This window comes from Pteropus medius, unplaced genomic scaffold, assembly GCF_902729225.1.
Source record: "Pteropus medius unplaced genomic scaffold, Ma_sr-lr_union100, whole genome shotgun sequence".
In the NCBI taxonomy this organism is placed as follows: domain Eukaryota; kingdom Metazoa; phylum Chordata; class Mammalia; order Chiroptera; family Pteropodidae; genus Pteropus; species Pteropus medius.
In genome coordinates, this window is record NW_024342471.1 from 9,766,847 (window position 1) to 9,783,179 (window position 16,333).

A 16,333-nucleotide genomic window follows, 5' to 3' on the forward strand; every position below is an offset into this window, starting at 1 on the left:
CATAGAGACACTGACAATATCCCAAGAACCTGGCTAGAGTGAGTACCTTGGGCTGCTTACATTCACCATGTGGAAGACTGTCTCTTGGAAAAATTGCTGGGGTGCAAGAAAGGGCTGCTGCTTCAATTGTTACCCTATTACTATAACTGCTTAAATTACTTCTTAAGCTATACAAGCTCTAGCACTAGACTAAATGCAGATCACCTCTGAAAGTGAGAGAAGCATGCAAAAAAGTACACATATACAGACTCCATGTGCCTGTGGCAAGGGCCAGAATCTTACACTACCATCTAGAAAAGTCCACTTAAAGTCACTGATGACAAGCTGTAGCAAGAGTACTTTTACCAATTCACTGAAGAGTTCACAAAGTTAATTTCAAACCCTGGATTTTCTAACCTGGAATATGAAAAACCAAAGTAGCATAGACTTTTTAAAAAATGATTTCAGTTCTACTTTCTTAACCAGTTCATTATATAACCTTCAGTCCTTTTGCAGACATGACACACAGGTGAGATTTAATTCTAGTATCCCTCAAATGCATTCTCCTGCACACTTCACAGGAACTTTAATCCTGCCATTAACATATGTAGCAAAGAAGATGGAATATTAAGGAAGAAAGGAGAAAATTACGTTCTATTAGAATACTAGGATCTCTTACATGTGCTTTTTTTAATATACAAAGATTGAGTATTCTAATAAAAAGATATAAAATCAAATACATACGATTGAGGCCAATGTCATGATATGTGAGAATAACTGGTCTGTTTCCCTTCGGAAGGCCTCTTATAGTGACGTGGACCATACCATGAGTTGTTTCTACATCATGTTCCTGTAATAAGAGAATGTAAGGTCTCAGCAAAGGCAGAATGGACTTCTCAGATTGAAGTTTCGCAATACCTGATTCACTGCTATTTCCTACCAGCTGGGGCAGGACACACATTATAAGGATACCAGAGAGATGTTATATTATGCAGAATATTCCTACTTTCTAATTCCTTCTAGACAAATAAATGAGGGGGAGAAAATATCTTCTTATCCACAAAACTCACTTTCATAAGTGGGGGAAATCAGGGATCTGTTGAGAATATATTTGCAACTGACTACTGAAAGGAGATCAATAAGTTGAGTAAGGAGCAAGTAAGACCTGGGGAAAGAAAAGCAAAGGAAGCAGAAGATATAAAGTTGCTGGGTAAAAAGCTAGAGGCTTCAGAGCCTTTAAACACATGTTATGCAACTGATAAGTTCAGCAGACACCTATGGGTGTGTGTGCCTAAAATCTCTCCCCTCTCCTGGGAGCTGCTCTTCTGTGTTGCCTATACATTACAGCAGTGGCTCTATGGCTGCCATGTTTATAAACTGTAACCTAATGGCCACAGCTTACTGGAGTCAGGTGGGCATCTGGTCCATGCTGGATCAGCTTCCTTCCCTGAGGATTAGTAATTGGGACAAAGAGATTCCATCCTGGGCAGCTTATATTACAGTAGGCATTTCCGCTACTCTGATTCCTGGTTCTAGCTTTATTTCTGAGACATCCCTGGATTGCCACTGGTTTAAGCTAACTTGGGTAGGTCTGTTCCCTGCACCCCAAAGTATCCTAACCAAAGCAATGAATAAAGTTTAAGATGACTACAGTCAGAGCAGAGCTCAAGAAATGAACAAAGCTGAAACAAGATGCAATCAGAGCTGCTAAAACCAGCACTAAGAGTGGTTGGGTGGAAAAGAAAAAGACTGTAGACAAGTTAACTGAGATTTATTCTAATTTCCTTCAAAGTCTGTATTTCTCAAAAATAAAAAACTATGTGTAGCCTAGTGAACTTCTGATGACAAAATCATCCACACCTATTTCAGAAAGTCTTACAGTAGATAAGATTAGCTCTATCAATAAGAATCCCAACAAAGGCAAAGGGCTTTCAACTTAATTTCCTATCTAATAATGAACCTCATCAGAGGCCTTGTTTCTTCTCTGATGTGGGACGCAGAACAATCTTAGGCTAAGCCTTTGACCATCAGTATATCTCAAATCACAGGCTAGAGCAGATATCTCTATCAAACCACAAGTGACTCAAAATTTCTGCTATTCTCTATTACGGATACATCCTATTCAAAGGCTTGAAAATGGGAAGTAAGAAATGGAGAGAATCAGTTATGGTGAAATGGATATGAAATTAAGTACAGGATTTGGATGGGAGGAATATAAAGACAAATTCCTGTTACTGTATGAGCATATGTCTTGTAGTAATGTCAGACTTATTGAGGAAACCCTCAACCACCACCCAGGCTCATTCATTAAACAACTATTTATTGAACTACTACTACCAGAACCTGGACTGAGCTCTGGGAATGAAACAGTGAATGAGAGAGATATGATCCCTGCTCTCATAGAAAATTATGTTCTAACAGGGAGGCAGACAATAAATATACAAATCAACCAACCCATATAACAGTTTGATAAATGCTAAGTAATAAATGCTATGAAAGAAATAAAGAGGATGCTGTGATAGAAAACTGAGGAGGAAGACACTAACTCTATTAGCAGTCAGGACAGTACAAATTAAAACCATGAAATGTGACTTTATATGCACCAGAATGGCAAAAATTTTTAAGTCCGTTAACACCAAGTGTTGACCAAGATGTAGAAAAATAAGAAATTTCATACACTGTTGGTAGGCATGTAAAGTAGAACAACTACTCTGGAGAACAATTTAGTAATTTCTAGTAAAGTTAAGAGACATCTACCCTACAGTAGTTTTAATTTTATGCATAATCTAAAGAAATTCTCAAACATGGTCACACACACAAAAAGATATGCACAGAGATGTATACTGCAGCCTTATTTATAAGGTCAAGATAATTGAATTATGACATAGTCATATAATGAAATACAAATAAAAATGAATTAACTAGAGCTAGAAGTATTAATACGTAAAATCTTGAAAACACAATGCTAAGTAGAAATGCAGGATATGTATATAATATGTAGATATGTGTATACTTACGTAAATTTTTAAAAAGCAACACTATATAGATATGTTTATCTATATCTATATATAGATATGTATGTTTACACATATTTAAAGCATAAAAATTTGGAGGAGAAGGAATGTAAACTAACTTTAGGACTTGTTTCCTCCTGGGAAGTGATAGATTCAGGAAGGGAACACAAAGAAACTTTGTTCTTTCTCATGTTTTACTTCTTGAGATAAAGGATAAAGAGGAAGAGAGAGAAACGAGCCCCGGCCAGATGAATGACACTACAGGAGAACCCAAATTGGAGAAGATGTGCAACAATTTGTCATCTTGACAATCTAGTTGCTGGAGAATTCCTTCTGTCATAGCCAAACCTTCAGTAGAGTCTTGCTTAATGTTCCAGCTAGGCCTTAGATGTGCTACTGAGACCTGAGGGAAAAACCAGTTTACTTTGGCCCTAAGGTTAGCAGAACCTCCTAAGGCCAGGTAATTGATGGGGATATTGTATATAGGAGTTTGGGATACTGAGTTGTAAGGAGGTTCAGGAGGATGATGAAAAGAGAGATGTAACAGATGGAGATGGGGTAAAAGAGAACATGTTAAAAATAGATGAGGGAATAGGGCAAAGTAACTACTTTGTCATTCATTTCATTGAATTTCATAGGGCATGAAATTCGGAGTTAAAATTGGCTTACAAAATTTCAACTTTTCAGGGAGATCTCAACTCCTACCTTCCATAATATACTCTCAAATTGTGTAATGACCAAAGTATCAAAGGGCCCTGGGCTCTGTTCAATCCTGTTGCCCTATTTGGAGCAACCCTTGGTTGTCAGTGTCTTATACAGTTTCTTTTCATTTCAAAGTATGTGAATGTAAATGTTCTTAGCAGAATAAAGAATATGGAAAGAAAGGAGACACTCACCTCCATATGGATTTCTAAATATATCCTTTGTAACCCTGTATGTGAAGAGCTTGAACAAGTCTCCATCTAGAAATGTGTATGCAGAGACCCTGGCTACAGAGCTGATTCAATGATTAGGCCACTGGGAGAGGGTAAAGCTGCTGCCACCTTTCTGTTTTAGTCAACTATCATCTGTTTCACACGCTGTTTCTTCCAATTACCTCACCCTGCATCCTAGCATTCTAGAGGGTGTGACTACACAATGAGTGTCTGTGCTCAAAGGGCACAGCCCAAGGTAGTGTTAATAGGCTCTCGTCATAGATTTTTTTCCAATACTTTCTGATTAATTACCATCTTCAAAGCTATGTACTTGAACATGATGATCCCTTTATTCTCCAAGCCTATAAAACAACTTGAAATCATACTGGTTCCTGACATACTTTTCCATCCTGGACTGCCTTCCTCTGAATCAAAGATGTAGTTTAAGAGCTTTTTAAAGAACTTAAGAGTTTAGGATATTACCATTATTTGATAATAATCAACTTTTACCTTTTTCTTCAGCTAAATGTACTGTCACCAGAATTACATAATCTGACTTTTCATATCTCTGAATTCAGTCAAATTTTGATCACTTCATGTCTGTTAGTACTTCTTTTTCTCCCTGGCCAGTCTGAAATAATTGAGGCAAACTTGTATGAAAACATAATCTTAAAAATGTCTACATTTTTATTAGTATGAAATTTTGTTCTGTTTCTAGTATAAGCAGACTACTGTATGAGCCTTGGGTATAGCTTTTATTATTATATATTTTGTTATATTATCTATTATATTTTTGATTTAATATCCCCGCGATTATCTTACCTCTATGTAGTGGTATAAAGTTCATTTGTAAACCTCATTTAACCACCTAGTAAAAGATCAGCTTCCACTATTATTTAGCCTTCTGCCTATCAGTAAGAACACATTTTCCTTTTTAAAATTCTGTAATACATTTTCTGACTCTAGCCTCAGTTCTCTCCCCTCTTATCTCTTACATGTTTCAGCTCCGTTCAATCAACAATTTCAATCGACCCTTACTTTTACTTTTCAACCACCCATAACTCTCAAGCCTTCTCACAAATCATGCTCTTCATCCGAAAGCTTCTTTTGCAATATGTCAACAAAAAATCTATCTTTTTCTTCTTCAAAGCTAACTCCAATATCTTCTTCACATAGCCTTAGATAACAATGGGGAGAAAAAGAATGAATGACTATTTAACCTACACACAACAACAGCTCAGAACACCTTCAGAACATGGACTCTTAGGAAAGTCCAGGTAGGAAGGGGTCCAGGTCTGGTCAATTCAAATACTTCACTCTCTGGCCACAGCAAATGGTCCAGGGACATATATTTGACCCATATACACACATACTAAGCCAACAAGAATCCTCCCCTGACCTTTTCCCTAGAATTACAGGTAAAGATCTTCTCTCCGCAGTAAAGCTGCTAAGCTGGAATGATGTGAGTTTAAGCAGTTGGCAACCATCAAACCCATGATGGGACAGAGGTTGTCAGAGAAATAAACCCTCTAATGACAGGGAAAAAGGGAACTGAGATTGGGGGTAGTGATTAAAATACAAAAAAAAAACCCAACAAACTAAGCTTTTTCTATAAGATTCTTTTCTTCTCCCCCAAAATGAGAATAAAGTCACCTACATTAACCTCCCCTACATCCCTCAAAAATCAACAACAAAAGGGTGGAAGGTATCACAAGGGGAGGAACTGTAAACAAAAGTCAGAAAGGAAAGGCAAAAAACAAGAGTGAGGGCAGGCCAGCAATAATTCCAGTTTTCCTGGTGGGGTATACAAAGAGAAGCAGTGGCTGAAAGGTAGACGGGGACCACACTCACATCCTTCAAGGTCAGGCGAGGTACATAGAACAGATCAAGATCACAAACACAATTGCAGCAAGTGGTCAATTCCAGCTCTCTTTAAACACCTCTTTTCTATGGAAGGAACTTTCAAGATTTTTATTTACTTAATTCTTATTTTGTAACAATGCTCATTCACCAAGTGATTGGTAAGAATTTAAAGCTGTTTAAAACCCTTTAGAAGAGGCCAGTCACATATGTACATTTGAATTATGGTACTGAAAACTAGTCTTCACAGTTGGGTTCCATAAATCAGTCCTCTAAAGAGATACTCCGATTAGCTAGCCAGCATGAAATTACTCAGCCTTTGGCCATGCCTGGGTTATCCTAGGAACAAGAACTCCTTTCTTGTGAGTTCTCTCCATTACCAGCCTCTTCTATGGGAATGATATATCCTGGCAGACAGCAGCTTTTCACTCTCCATTAATATTTATTGAGTACCCCTCTGGTGGAAGTGAAAGGCAATTTAACAATATATGTCAAGAGCCTTAAATATGCTCATTCCAAGAATCTATCTAAGAAAAAACCCAAAGTATATATAAAATTTATGCCCCAAAATGTTCAGTGAATTGAACATATTCTAGCAATCTGATTTCCAAAAATAATGAAATAGTTAAGTCATGATACAGCCGTGATGAAATAATGGGCAGCCATTAGAAATTTTTATGAGTTTTAAAATTATAGGGAAATGAGATCATGTTCTAATGTTAAGTCAGAAAGGGGGATACAAATTGTATATCCACCAATGTGACCAATCAAATCAATTTAAAAATTAATTATTTTAATAAAAATTATATAGACACAGACACATATCTCAGCACTAAACATTAACATGGTTATCGTTGGGTCATAGGATTATGAGTTTTTCTCTAGCTATATTTTTTAATTCTAATTCTCTGTGCTTTTCAAATATTCAAATATGAGCATGCACTCTTTCAATAACCAGAATATAAAGTAAAAACTAGAAATAAATATAGAAGAATAAGGGCAGCTCTAGGTAGGATTATAGGTATTCTTTATTTTTTTATTTTCTGAATTTCTAAATTTGTTTGATTATACACAAGTGTTATTTTTTAAAGTAATATATCTTATACACAGAGAAACTATATCATCTAATTCTAAACTTTTAAACAGTCTCACAAGGAGAGAATTTAATCAGCACTTAAGTTAGATAAATGGACAATAAGCCTAATGATTCATTGTTGTAACTGGTAACAGGCTCTTTTCTCCTCATCAATTCTAATCATATCACCTCTAATCACTCCCTTCCTTTGTTACTCTTATTCCAAATAACTGCTGTTTACCTCAGAGGAGCTATACAGCAATGAAGTCACTTAGGACAATCAAAGAACCAAGAGAAATGGTACACTTTTAATTACATTTTCAATTATGGGAGTGGGGAGCATGTAGTTGATTGATTAGTAAGGAAAACACAGGAGGAAAGGCCAGTTCAGACTGAAGTTGTGAGCTTGGTCGATGATGCTAAGATAACTTCCTCAGATATCATCAAAGATTCTTCTAAGATTTTCTGAGGCAAGACAAGAGATCAGAAGTAGCCCACAGTTACATTAATGGACAATATCAATGCCAAGGCTCAATGCTTTTCCATTTAATGACTTTAGATTTATTCTGCTTTGTCTCCTAAGAATGCCCAATGGTTTCTGAGAAGCCTTCAGGCAAACCGGGCCATTCTAGACTTCTCACATCACAGTTCCTAACTCCTAGCTCTTTAATCAGCCTGTTGCTGGACTCCTGACCCAGCTGCCCCGTCTCTACAATGTCACATACGCCTTTAACAAAGAGACATGTGAGAATGGCCACAGAAGAGCATTCATGAGTGCTGGAAGGAGGAAAAAAGAAGAGCCTAGTTTTTTCCTTTTAAAACGCAAAGAACCTGTCTATTCAAAATCAGTGGCAGACATGTGACACTGACAAACACTTGCCATCATTCTATTTGTATCAGAACTGAACTAAAAGTTATATTTCATGAGGCCAGATATGTTACTAAAGCTTCACCTAAAATATCTAGCATTTTCGCCAGATTATTTTTAAGTGTTAATCTAAAGAACAAAATCAACAACAACAACAACAAAAGCGGAAATAAACGCCATAGATATAGTGAATATTTTGAGGGATATTAGATGGCGGGGGTTAGGGAGGGTTGAGGGCGATAAAAAAAAAAAGCAAAGAGATTAAGAGGTACAAATGGATAGATGCAGAATAGACATGGTGATGTAGAATGTAGCATGGGGAAGATGGTTAATAATGTTGTAATAAATATGTAAGGGGGAAGAGGGGTACTAGATTTAGTGGGGTGATCACTTTGCAAGTTATGTGGATCTCTGATCACTATGTTATACAACTGAAACTGGTATATTATTGTATGCCAACTATAATTGAAAAAAATTCATTGAATTGTACAATGCAAATACAAGCAACTGATTATTATATTTCAATAAAGATGGAAAAAATTAGAAAAAAGTGATAATTATATTTCTAAAATTCAATTTAACTTATAACTAAGTACATTTATGCGTAGAAAGAATCCTAAAGGGTATATATCAAAATATTAATACTGGTGAAATAGCAGGTGGTTTTATTTATTTTGTTTTTTTCTTATCTATTTTGTAATTTTTCATATTCCAATTTTCCATTTTTAGGAAGGAGTGCTCATTTGATGAAAACAAATTCTTCCATACAGTATAAATATACTATTTTTGAAATTCTTCACCTTGAATTTTACTGTCACCCTTTCTCACATGATCCTTCTAGGTAAATTATATCAAATATTAACAGCAATCAAGTTTAATGGGTAACCTAGGATCCAAACCATAACTGAAGTTAGATCAAATTAAAAACTAAACCTAAATTTGACTGCCACCATTTATAATATGATTAAATAACTAAAATAATGACTAAAAGACTATAGTAAATGATTCCCTAACAGTGCTAGGCTGATTATGTTGTATATATAAAGTACTAAATAGTCACACAAATTGGTGTTTGGCCCTGGGATTCAGAAATCTGCAACAGTGCTATGAGCCTGCCCCTTCCAAAGCAAGTCTCATTTGTCCTGCCAAGGAACCTCAGCTTTAAGTATAGCTCAACTCCTTACAACATCTCAGCTCCAGACATTTCTAGGTGGGAAAGAACAGGCAACAAATTCAGGAAGAATGGTGTTTTTTAACTCTAGCTTCACCCAATGGTAAGTTAAGAAACCTGATTCTCAATTTCATCTGTAAAACAGAAATAATAAAAACCACCTTGTGATATTGCTCCAAGGACACTAAGAAATCTAATTATAAATCATTCTCATTTGGTCATTCCCAAATCTTAATGATCATCTAAATCACCTGGGTGATCTGAAAATATGGCTTTCAAGGACCTTCACCCTGGGCATTCTGATTCAAGAGGTCATGGTATACACAGGCCTCAGTATTTTATGAGTTGTTTAATAGTATTTTTCATAAGGCAATTCTGATTGAGAGGTTTGGGAACCTCCGGGCAATACGTGATTAGTGAAATTTGTGTTATTTCACATGTTTGATAGCAACGGCACTGCATACATAATTTATACTTTGGTCATTTTCAGATGGCCTTCACCACATGTCAGTCAATAGATAAAGTAGGTAGATGGGAAACTTCTGGTTCATTTTATGATTTTCAAATTAGCAACAGAGCTATAGCAATATCAGTCTATAAAATATCATTTATGAATATACTAATGAGTCAGTTTGAATTTTGCATTTCTAAACATGAAGCCAAGAGAAATCTGCATTTTGTATTAAAAACACTAACTTGTCTTTTTCTTTTAGGAAAAAATTTTGTTGTTAAGTCTCCCCTCCAAACTGTCCCTCCCCCACCTTCTCTGCAGTGAGGTGACAACCCTCCATTTGACACCTGTGGCTGGGGTTTCCAATATCACTTGAGGAAAGGAGATCTTAATCACAAAGAGAAAGCTCAACCCAATAACCATAAAACAGGCACCTGGCAGACAATTTTTTAATATAATAGCAAATTATTTTAAATAAATTTGATCCAATGACCAAAAGAACATGAAGGAGCCGCGACTGCTATGAAGAGAGATCCACCTCCACAAGACCAGCAGCCCAGGGAGGGAAGCACTGCAGAGGGCCTGCACAGAGTCCCCCTTGGTGCTTGTATGGTCCTTACCTGACAGTCAAAGTCCTGGAAGTTTCGTGTACCATTCTGTCAACAGAAGGCAGAAAACACAGTCAGTTTCCTCATGTGGCTTCTCCAAATGTGCAGCAAATTTAGTTCACAGTGAAAGCAGTGCATGTGCAGCCTCTTGGTTGCCATTGAACTAAAATGGTTCTTCTCATCAAAAGGCTTCAGAGGCCGGGTGGGTTCCTAATACGGGTTAGTAAAAGGTGAGCCTTTAAAGGTGAGATGACACTTTGGTGGGCTTCCTATGAAGATGAAGGAAAGGAGCCTGCTTTCACAGGAAAGCTTGTAACTTCTTGCCTCTCTATCTTAGGAGAGCAGTGAGAACTTGTGGGAAGAGGGTAAGGCATGGATCAGAGTCTGAGAGCACAGTGAGGACCCACGAAGAAGCACCTGGGAGGAAGGAGTTAAGAGACCAACCGTGAGAGAAACAAAGGAGGACACAAGCCAGAGTGCCCAGCCAGGAATTAAAGAAAAGATTAAGAAGAGAACAAAGACATAGATGGAACAGAAATGGAAGACTTGACATTTAACAGAGAAGAAAGGCAGTGTCACTGAAGGAGGGAAAGAAAAACATGACAGGGTTTTTCGTACACTGGCATATCTATTGCATCCCATGAAACTGCTGATAGGAAGAAGGACAAATCACTGAATCATTTAAAAAGTAGAACATAGTCAAAAGACCCAAGAATTCATCAAGCTTCTAAACAGAGATTATTTCATAGTAATGTTGACTGAAAAGAAAAATCAATGGGAAGGACTCAGAGGCATTTTTGTACCATTTCAGATGCATGCCAGAGTTTCAAGAATGTGACATAAGTATAAAAAGGGTAATTAGTGATGTGTTTGAGAGGGGAAAAAAACCCTTCTGACTTGGTTTTACATAAAGTAAAGCCTCTCCCCTGGGAAAAAAAAAAACCTTTATTTAGAAACTACATTATCATAACATATCTATTGTCTACCAATGGCTTCTAGAAAGTGTAGGGCTGCTAATAAGTACTTTCCTAAGAGCTGCCCCTCCAGAGAAAATCTAGATATCTGATTGGAAGGAATACTATGTAGTTCCATTCCCCTTCAAGAAGGTCCTTAGAAACAGTTCTGTATCTCACTACTCACACTGCTAACAGGAGGAACAGAGACGATAAAAGCACAGCCCAGTGTGGTTAAAAAATAAACAAGCAAACAAATAAACAAACTGCCCTCCTCATGAGAGGAATTAGGAGAACCATGTAGGATGCGCTACAGCAGCACTATCCAATATGCAGGCATTAGTCAACATGTGGCAATTTAAGTTGAAATTTAAATTCAGTATCCCAGTCACGTTAATCACATTTCAAGTGCTCAACAGACACACATAGCTGGTGGTGATCGTATTACTGGGCAGCACAGACAAAGAACGTTTCCATTATTGCAGAAACTTCTACTGGACAACAATGATCTACAGGCAAAGATTTTAAAGGAATAAAGTTATGGATGAGCAGCCATCCATAACCTTATTCCTTTATTTTTCTAAAGGTGGCAGTAAAACCACTACGGAGCTACCGATCATCAGTCAATCTACAGATGACAGAACAGGAAAGAGTGGTAGAGACAGCTAGTCTAAAGTATTATTCCTGGCATTAAACCAAGTTCACAAAATAAAATCTGATGCAGTCACAGCATGGAAAGATAACTAAGACATCGTGCAGATGGGACTGAGTAGCACATTTCCAAGGAATACTGTCATTGGTAAAAAGATCACAGTGTTCCATGGCTCCCACTAGCCCCATAAAACGCCTGAGAACTCCTTCAGAGAAATCATTGTTTAATTTCTAGTTAGACTATGAGAAGGAGAAGGAAGGGCCCTCTCATGAACTAGGGTAGATGGTTTCAGTAGGATATAAATGACCAGCTGGTGAGCCCCTGGTTCCTAATTCAACTTGCCCCTTCCATAGCACAGGGCCTGGTATAAGTCAGATGCTTGATATATATTTATAAAACAAATAAGCCAATATAACAAAATGTTGAAATTTCTTTGTTAAGATTTTGAGTTAAAAACAACAAAAACTCAGTTTAAGATATGATATGGTCGTTAGATAAAAATGAAGATACAAATGGTCTTTATAGTTTGCCCTCAACTACATTAAAATATGCTCTAAAAGACTAGGAAAAAAATACCAAAACATTAACAATAGCAGTTATTTCTGAATAGAGAGATCACAAGTGATTATAATTTTCTTTATAATTTTCAATAATAAAAATGCACTTCCCCTTCTGTAATTTGAAAACTAGGAAAAAAAGTTTTTGCATGGTACAAAAATATGTTTTGTAACTTAGAATTTTGTAATATAAGATTTAAAGATTTATTTAATCTTTTAAGGAATAATTTATAATGATGACAAAACAGATCATGTTAGGGCTTTGATCTTACAGGGTTCCCAGAGAGTTACTTCAGACATCTTTTAGAAGGATCAGAGAAAATCACTCTAGTCTGAACTAAAATCTTGGTCATAGAATAGAGAGACACAAACTCTGATGAGCTATTTGGGAAGCAGCTGTCACTGCCTGCCTGCATTTCCCTTCCTCCCAATCATGTGGTCACAGTCACAAGGCATTCTGTGAGGCTCTGAAGCTTCTGAAATGAACACAAAGAGAAACGCCAAAAGTGGTAAGAGATGATTCTCTCTAGAAACCAAAATGATCTCTTCTTTATTGAGTACCGGAGAAAAAAAAACTACATGGCTGGACTCTCAAAAAAAGGCACTAATATTACAGGAAGATTACCTATCACTTGTTTTGTTGGCCTTTTTTTTTTTTTTTTAAAGGAGATGCCAGACCCTCTCTTAGAATGGCTTCGGGCTTCACGATTGATCATCCTGGAGAAAGGATATAACTGGTTCTGTTTGACAGTATTTGTCATAGAGTTTCTGAATGGAGATCCTCAGCTGGACCCCACTCAACTGGTAAACTGAAGCCATATTCTCTGAACTCGTTAAAAATTTAATACTACTCACTGGGTGCATTCTGCAAGGAGAAAGACTTCCCTGGGGTCTTTCCCTGGGAACTTATTTATCTCTGATATTTGAGGTACATGATTCTATTCTAACAAAACCTTTAGAAGTTTCAAGTTCTATGTGTTTTCTTTTTCTTTCTGTCCATTTTGAAGATACCATTAATTCCAAGTTCGGAGAGATTCTTGCACTAAGCAGAAAGGGATTCAAGAAAAAAAATTAAGATAATAGAATAATTAGGCGAGAAGACAGAAAAAAGTAAGTCAAGGAAAAAAATAAATTATTACTGAAAGTTGCAGTCAAAGTAGAAGCTTGCTAAGGGAAGTGTTTTCTGGTAGGGTCTCATGCCAAGTATAGAAGGTAAATGAAGCAGCTCCAGAAGGTAAATTGAAAACAAGTAATTCTCTCAAATACGAGCCTGGAGAATAAGTGAAACACAAGTAAGAATAGGTCAATGAATAAAGAGAAGTATGAAAAAAAGCTGGGGGTGGGGGGATAAGGTGGGAAGAAAGTTTAAAAAACCAAATAATTACTAAGAAGAAGATAAATGTAGTTTCCCAGCACAAGACCTAATCAAGAGGCATATAAAGTTTCAAAAGACAGAAAGCAACAGATATAACAGAAAGGAAGATATGCTACATAAGACCATAGAACCAACTACTAACAGGAAGAGATTTGGGGTAAATCTACTTGTTCTGTGAACGTTAAGGGGGGATAGGAGTTGTGTCTGATTCACCACTCTGTCCTCAGTCCTGGCACCTAGTACATAAAATAAACTTCATTTTATAGAGGTTATGAGCATCTCAAAACAGATGCTCAGTTTGAATAAGAAATAAATATCAAAGAGGAAGGATTATATACAATTGATATGCTGGGAACTAAAGTGGGGAAAAGGACTTGTTACAAAAGTAAAAATTTTAGAAACGAGCTGATTTAAAAAGAATTGTCAGAGATAAAATATGGCATTTCTATTAAAAAAAAGACAATAATCCTTACCAACAAAAAGTGGAAAAATAGGGAACTGTACAAGCAGAAGGGTAAGACAAGTTCAGAAAATACTGTTTTTCTTTATTAATAGAATGAATTAACATAAATTAATAAATCAATGTTTTACAATCAGTAAACCATTTCTAAATACAAATCTATTCAAGCTGATAATCCAAAGACAAAAGTGAAAGTTCTATATATACTTATGCTAGTGTGTGTTTGTATGGGTATATGTATATGTGTATTTTAAGTATCTATATTATTATCTTCGAAAAATACTAATGAGGGAACTGAGACTTCATAAGGAAACTTATAAAGAGGACAGATAATTTCAACTCTAAAATAACCTCTATCCTAACATACTATCAGGCTAACAATATATGTCACTGACTCCCTCCATTAAAAACTCCATGAGCACTCTGCTGAGCTATGGCTAAGGCTTGGGCTCTTCCCACTATCTCCTGTTGCTCTTGTATAAGGTCTGTAACAGTGGCATCATTACTTGCTTGGAAACTCACTTCTTGCTCCAGTTCGATCTAGGGCATTTCTGATAACAGATGTGACAATCATCTCTTAATTAGCACATTAAAGGACACCCACCCTCTAGTGTGCAGTAATGTAGCACTTCCTGAATATTCTTTAATGAAAATGTCAATAAATCTGTTTCTAATTTTTTTAAAAGAAACCTTGGCATTAACCCTTTGTCTCTGATGTCTGAAATATATCAGATTCCAGATACAAAAATGCTCATCCCTGGGTTTTCTCTTCTCCCTCATCTCTTCACATTTCCAGTGACTAGTTGAAAGGGAAAACTTAAACTGTAATAGGGTCTATCTCACTTCCTACTGTAACAATCAAAAGAAAGTAAATAAGTTGTTTCTGTTCTCCCTACTAAATATTTATTCACCTTCTTGATATTTCCTCAGCTCTGCAGAGGCGAACTGTGGCCTTCTACTTACTTTCTCAAGCCTGGCCTTTAGCTTTTACCGGGCTCACTAGTATGTAAATCAAGGGAGAGCAGGGAAAATGAAATACAAGCTAGTCAGCTCTTCTGCTTGTTATGAGGTCTGTCAGGTGAGGAGGTGGGAACTACCAGCTCTAAGAAGCAGATGATGGTAGCAAGAGCTCCATATTCCAGATCTAAGCTTAAGTCAACAGATGTGGGATCTAATCCTGGCTTCACCATTCTACGAGACACTAACATTGAACAAGTCTTATAACCTCTCTAAGCCTCATCTATAAAATGGAGTTTAAAATACTTTTAACTACTAATTTCACAAGAAGTTAAGAGATTCAAATAAGATAACATTTGTGAAAATGCTCTGAAAATGGTTAAATGCTATTTTTAAAAATATCATTTCATATGCCTGTGCAATTTCTGCCCCGCAAAACAAAGATAACTGCTGGCGGGTGCTTCTTTTCATCACTGGAGCCAAAACAAGCATGACAAAATTATCCACTCCTTCACAATTCTGAGCCATAGACAAAATTACAGGCATACTAAAATTAAATGGGAAAAGTACCAACAAATGACAAGAGAAAAATTAACATGAGACTCACTTAATGCTATTTTGAGAATGCTTCCTTATAGTTATCTCAAGACAAATTTCTCCATAATAGATTGGGTCTAGTCTTCCTTTAGCTCCCTAAAGCCTGGAAGGGTATAGTGATATCTTTGACTAAGAGTATATCTATTAGGTCTATAGCCATGCCACCCTGAACAAGCCCGATCCCATCTAATCTCGGAAGCTAAGCGACTTGGTTAGTACTTGGATGGGAGATCACCTAGGAAGACCAAGTGCTATAGGCGTAAACAATAAAAAATAAGAGATTATAAGCTGACAAGGTCCTTGCAATCTGTGACGTCAACCAAGGGTTGCCTTGCCTAAAAAAATAAAAGTATATCTATTAGGAGAATGGAGAGAAAGATGAAGTGAAATAATACACATCTCTAGGCTTCTCCTTAGAAAGATAGGGCAAACTATAGAACTGATGCCAAAATATCTATAGGGTTAACATAGTATACTGAAAGGCTCAGGTTTGGGAGTAGGAAAGACATGGGTTTTAGTCCTGGCTCTGCCACTTACCAACTGGACAAACCAGTCTTTCAGTCAAATTTTCATCTGCTAAGTGAAAAATAATACGATCTACTTGAAAGGGATACTACTTGAAAGATAGAAGGTATGTAAAACACCTGGCTTATAAAAGGTGCTTAATAAATAATAGCAGAATAGGCTAAAAAAATTCTCCCGCAACAAAAACCACAAAAGATCTCCTATTCAAACCTGAAGGCTCAACCTGTGATAGCAGTGGACACTTTGCCCCTAGGAGACATTTGATGGTATCTGGAGATATTTTTGATTGTCACAACTAGGGGAGAGGGAAAGAGAGG

General features: G+C 36.7%; 1 protein-coding gene across 5 annotated transcripts in view; it reads right to left on the reverse strand.

Moving 5' to 3' along the window:
• Positions 1 to 16,333, reverse strand: part of NDRG3 (NDRG family member 3) — a 57,708-nt gene that overhangs the window by 25,362 nt on the left and 16,013 nt on the right. For 3 of the 5 annotated variants that reach the window (XM_039864268.1, XM_039864263.1, XM_039864264.1), the window contains 2 exons: positions 9,953 to 9,988; positions 724 to 829 (listed from right to left, as the gene is read on the reverse strand). In XM_039864268.1, coding sequence (XP_039720202.1) covers positions 724 to 802 — 79 coding nt within the window. In that variant the 5' untranslated portion in view covers positions 803 to 829; positions 9,953 to 9,988. The remainder of the gene's footprint in view (positions 1 to 723; positions 830 to 9,952; positions 9,989 to 16,333) is intronic. The other 2 variants (XM_039864267.1, XM_039864266.1) reach the window with 1 other exon arrangement.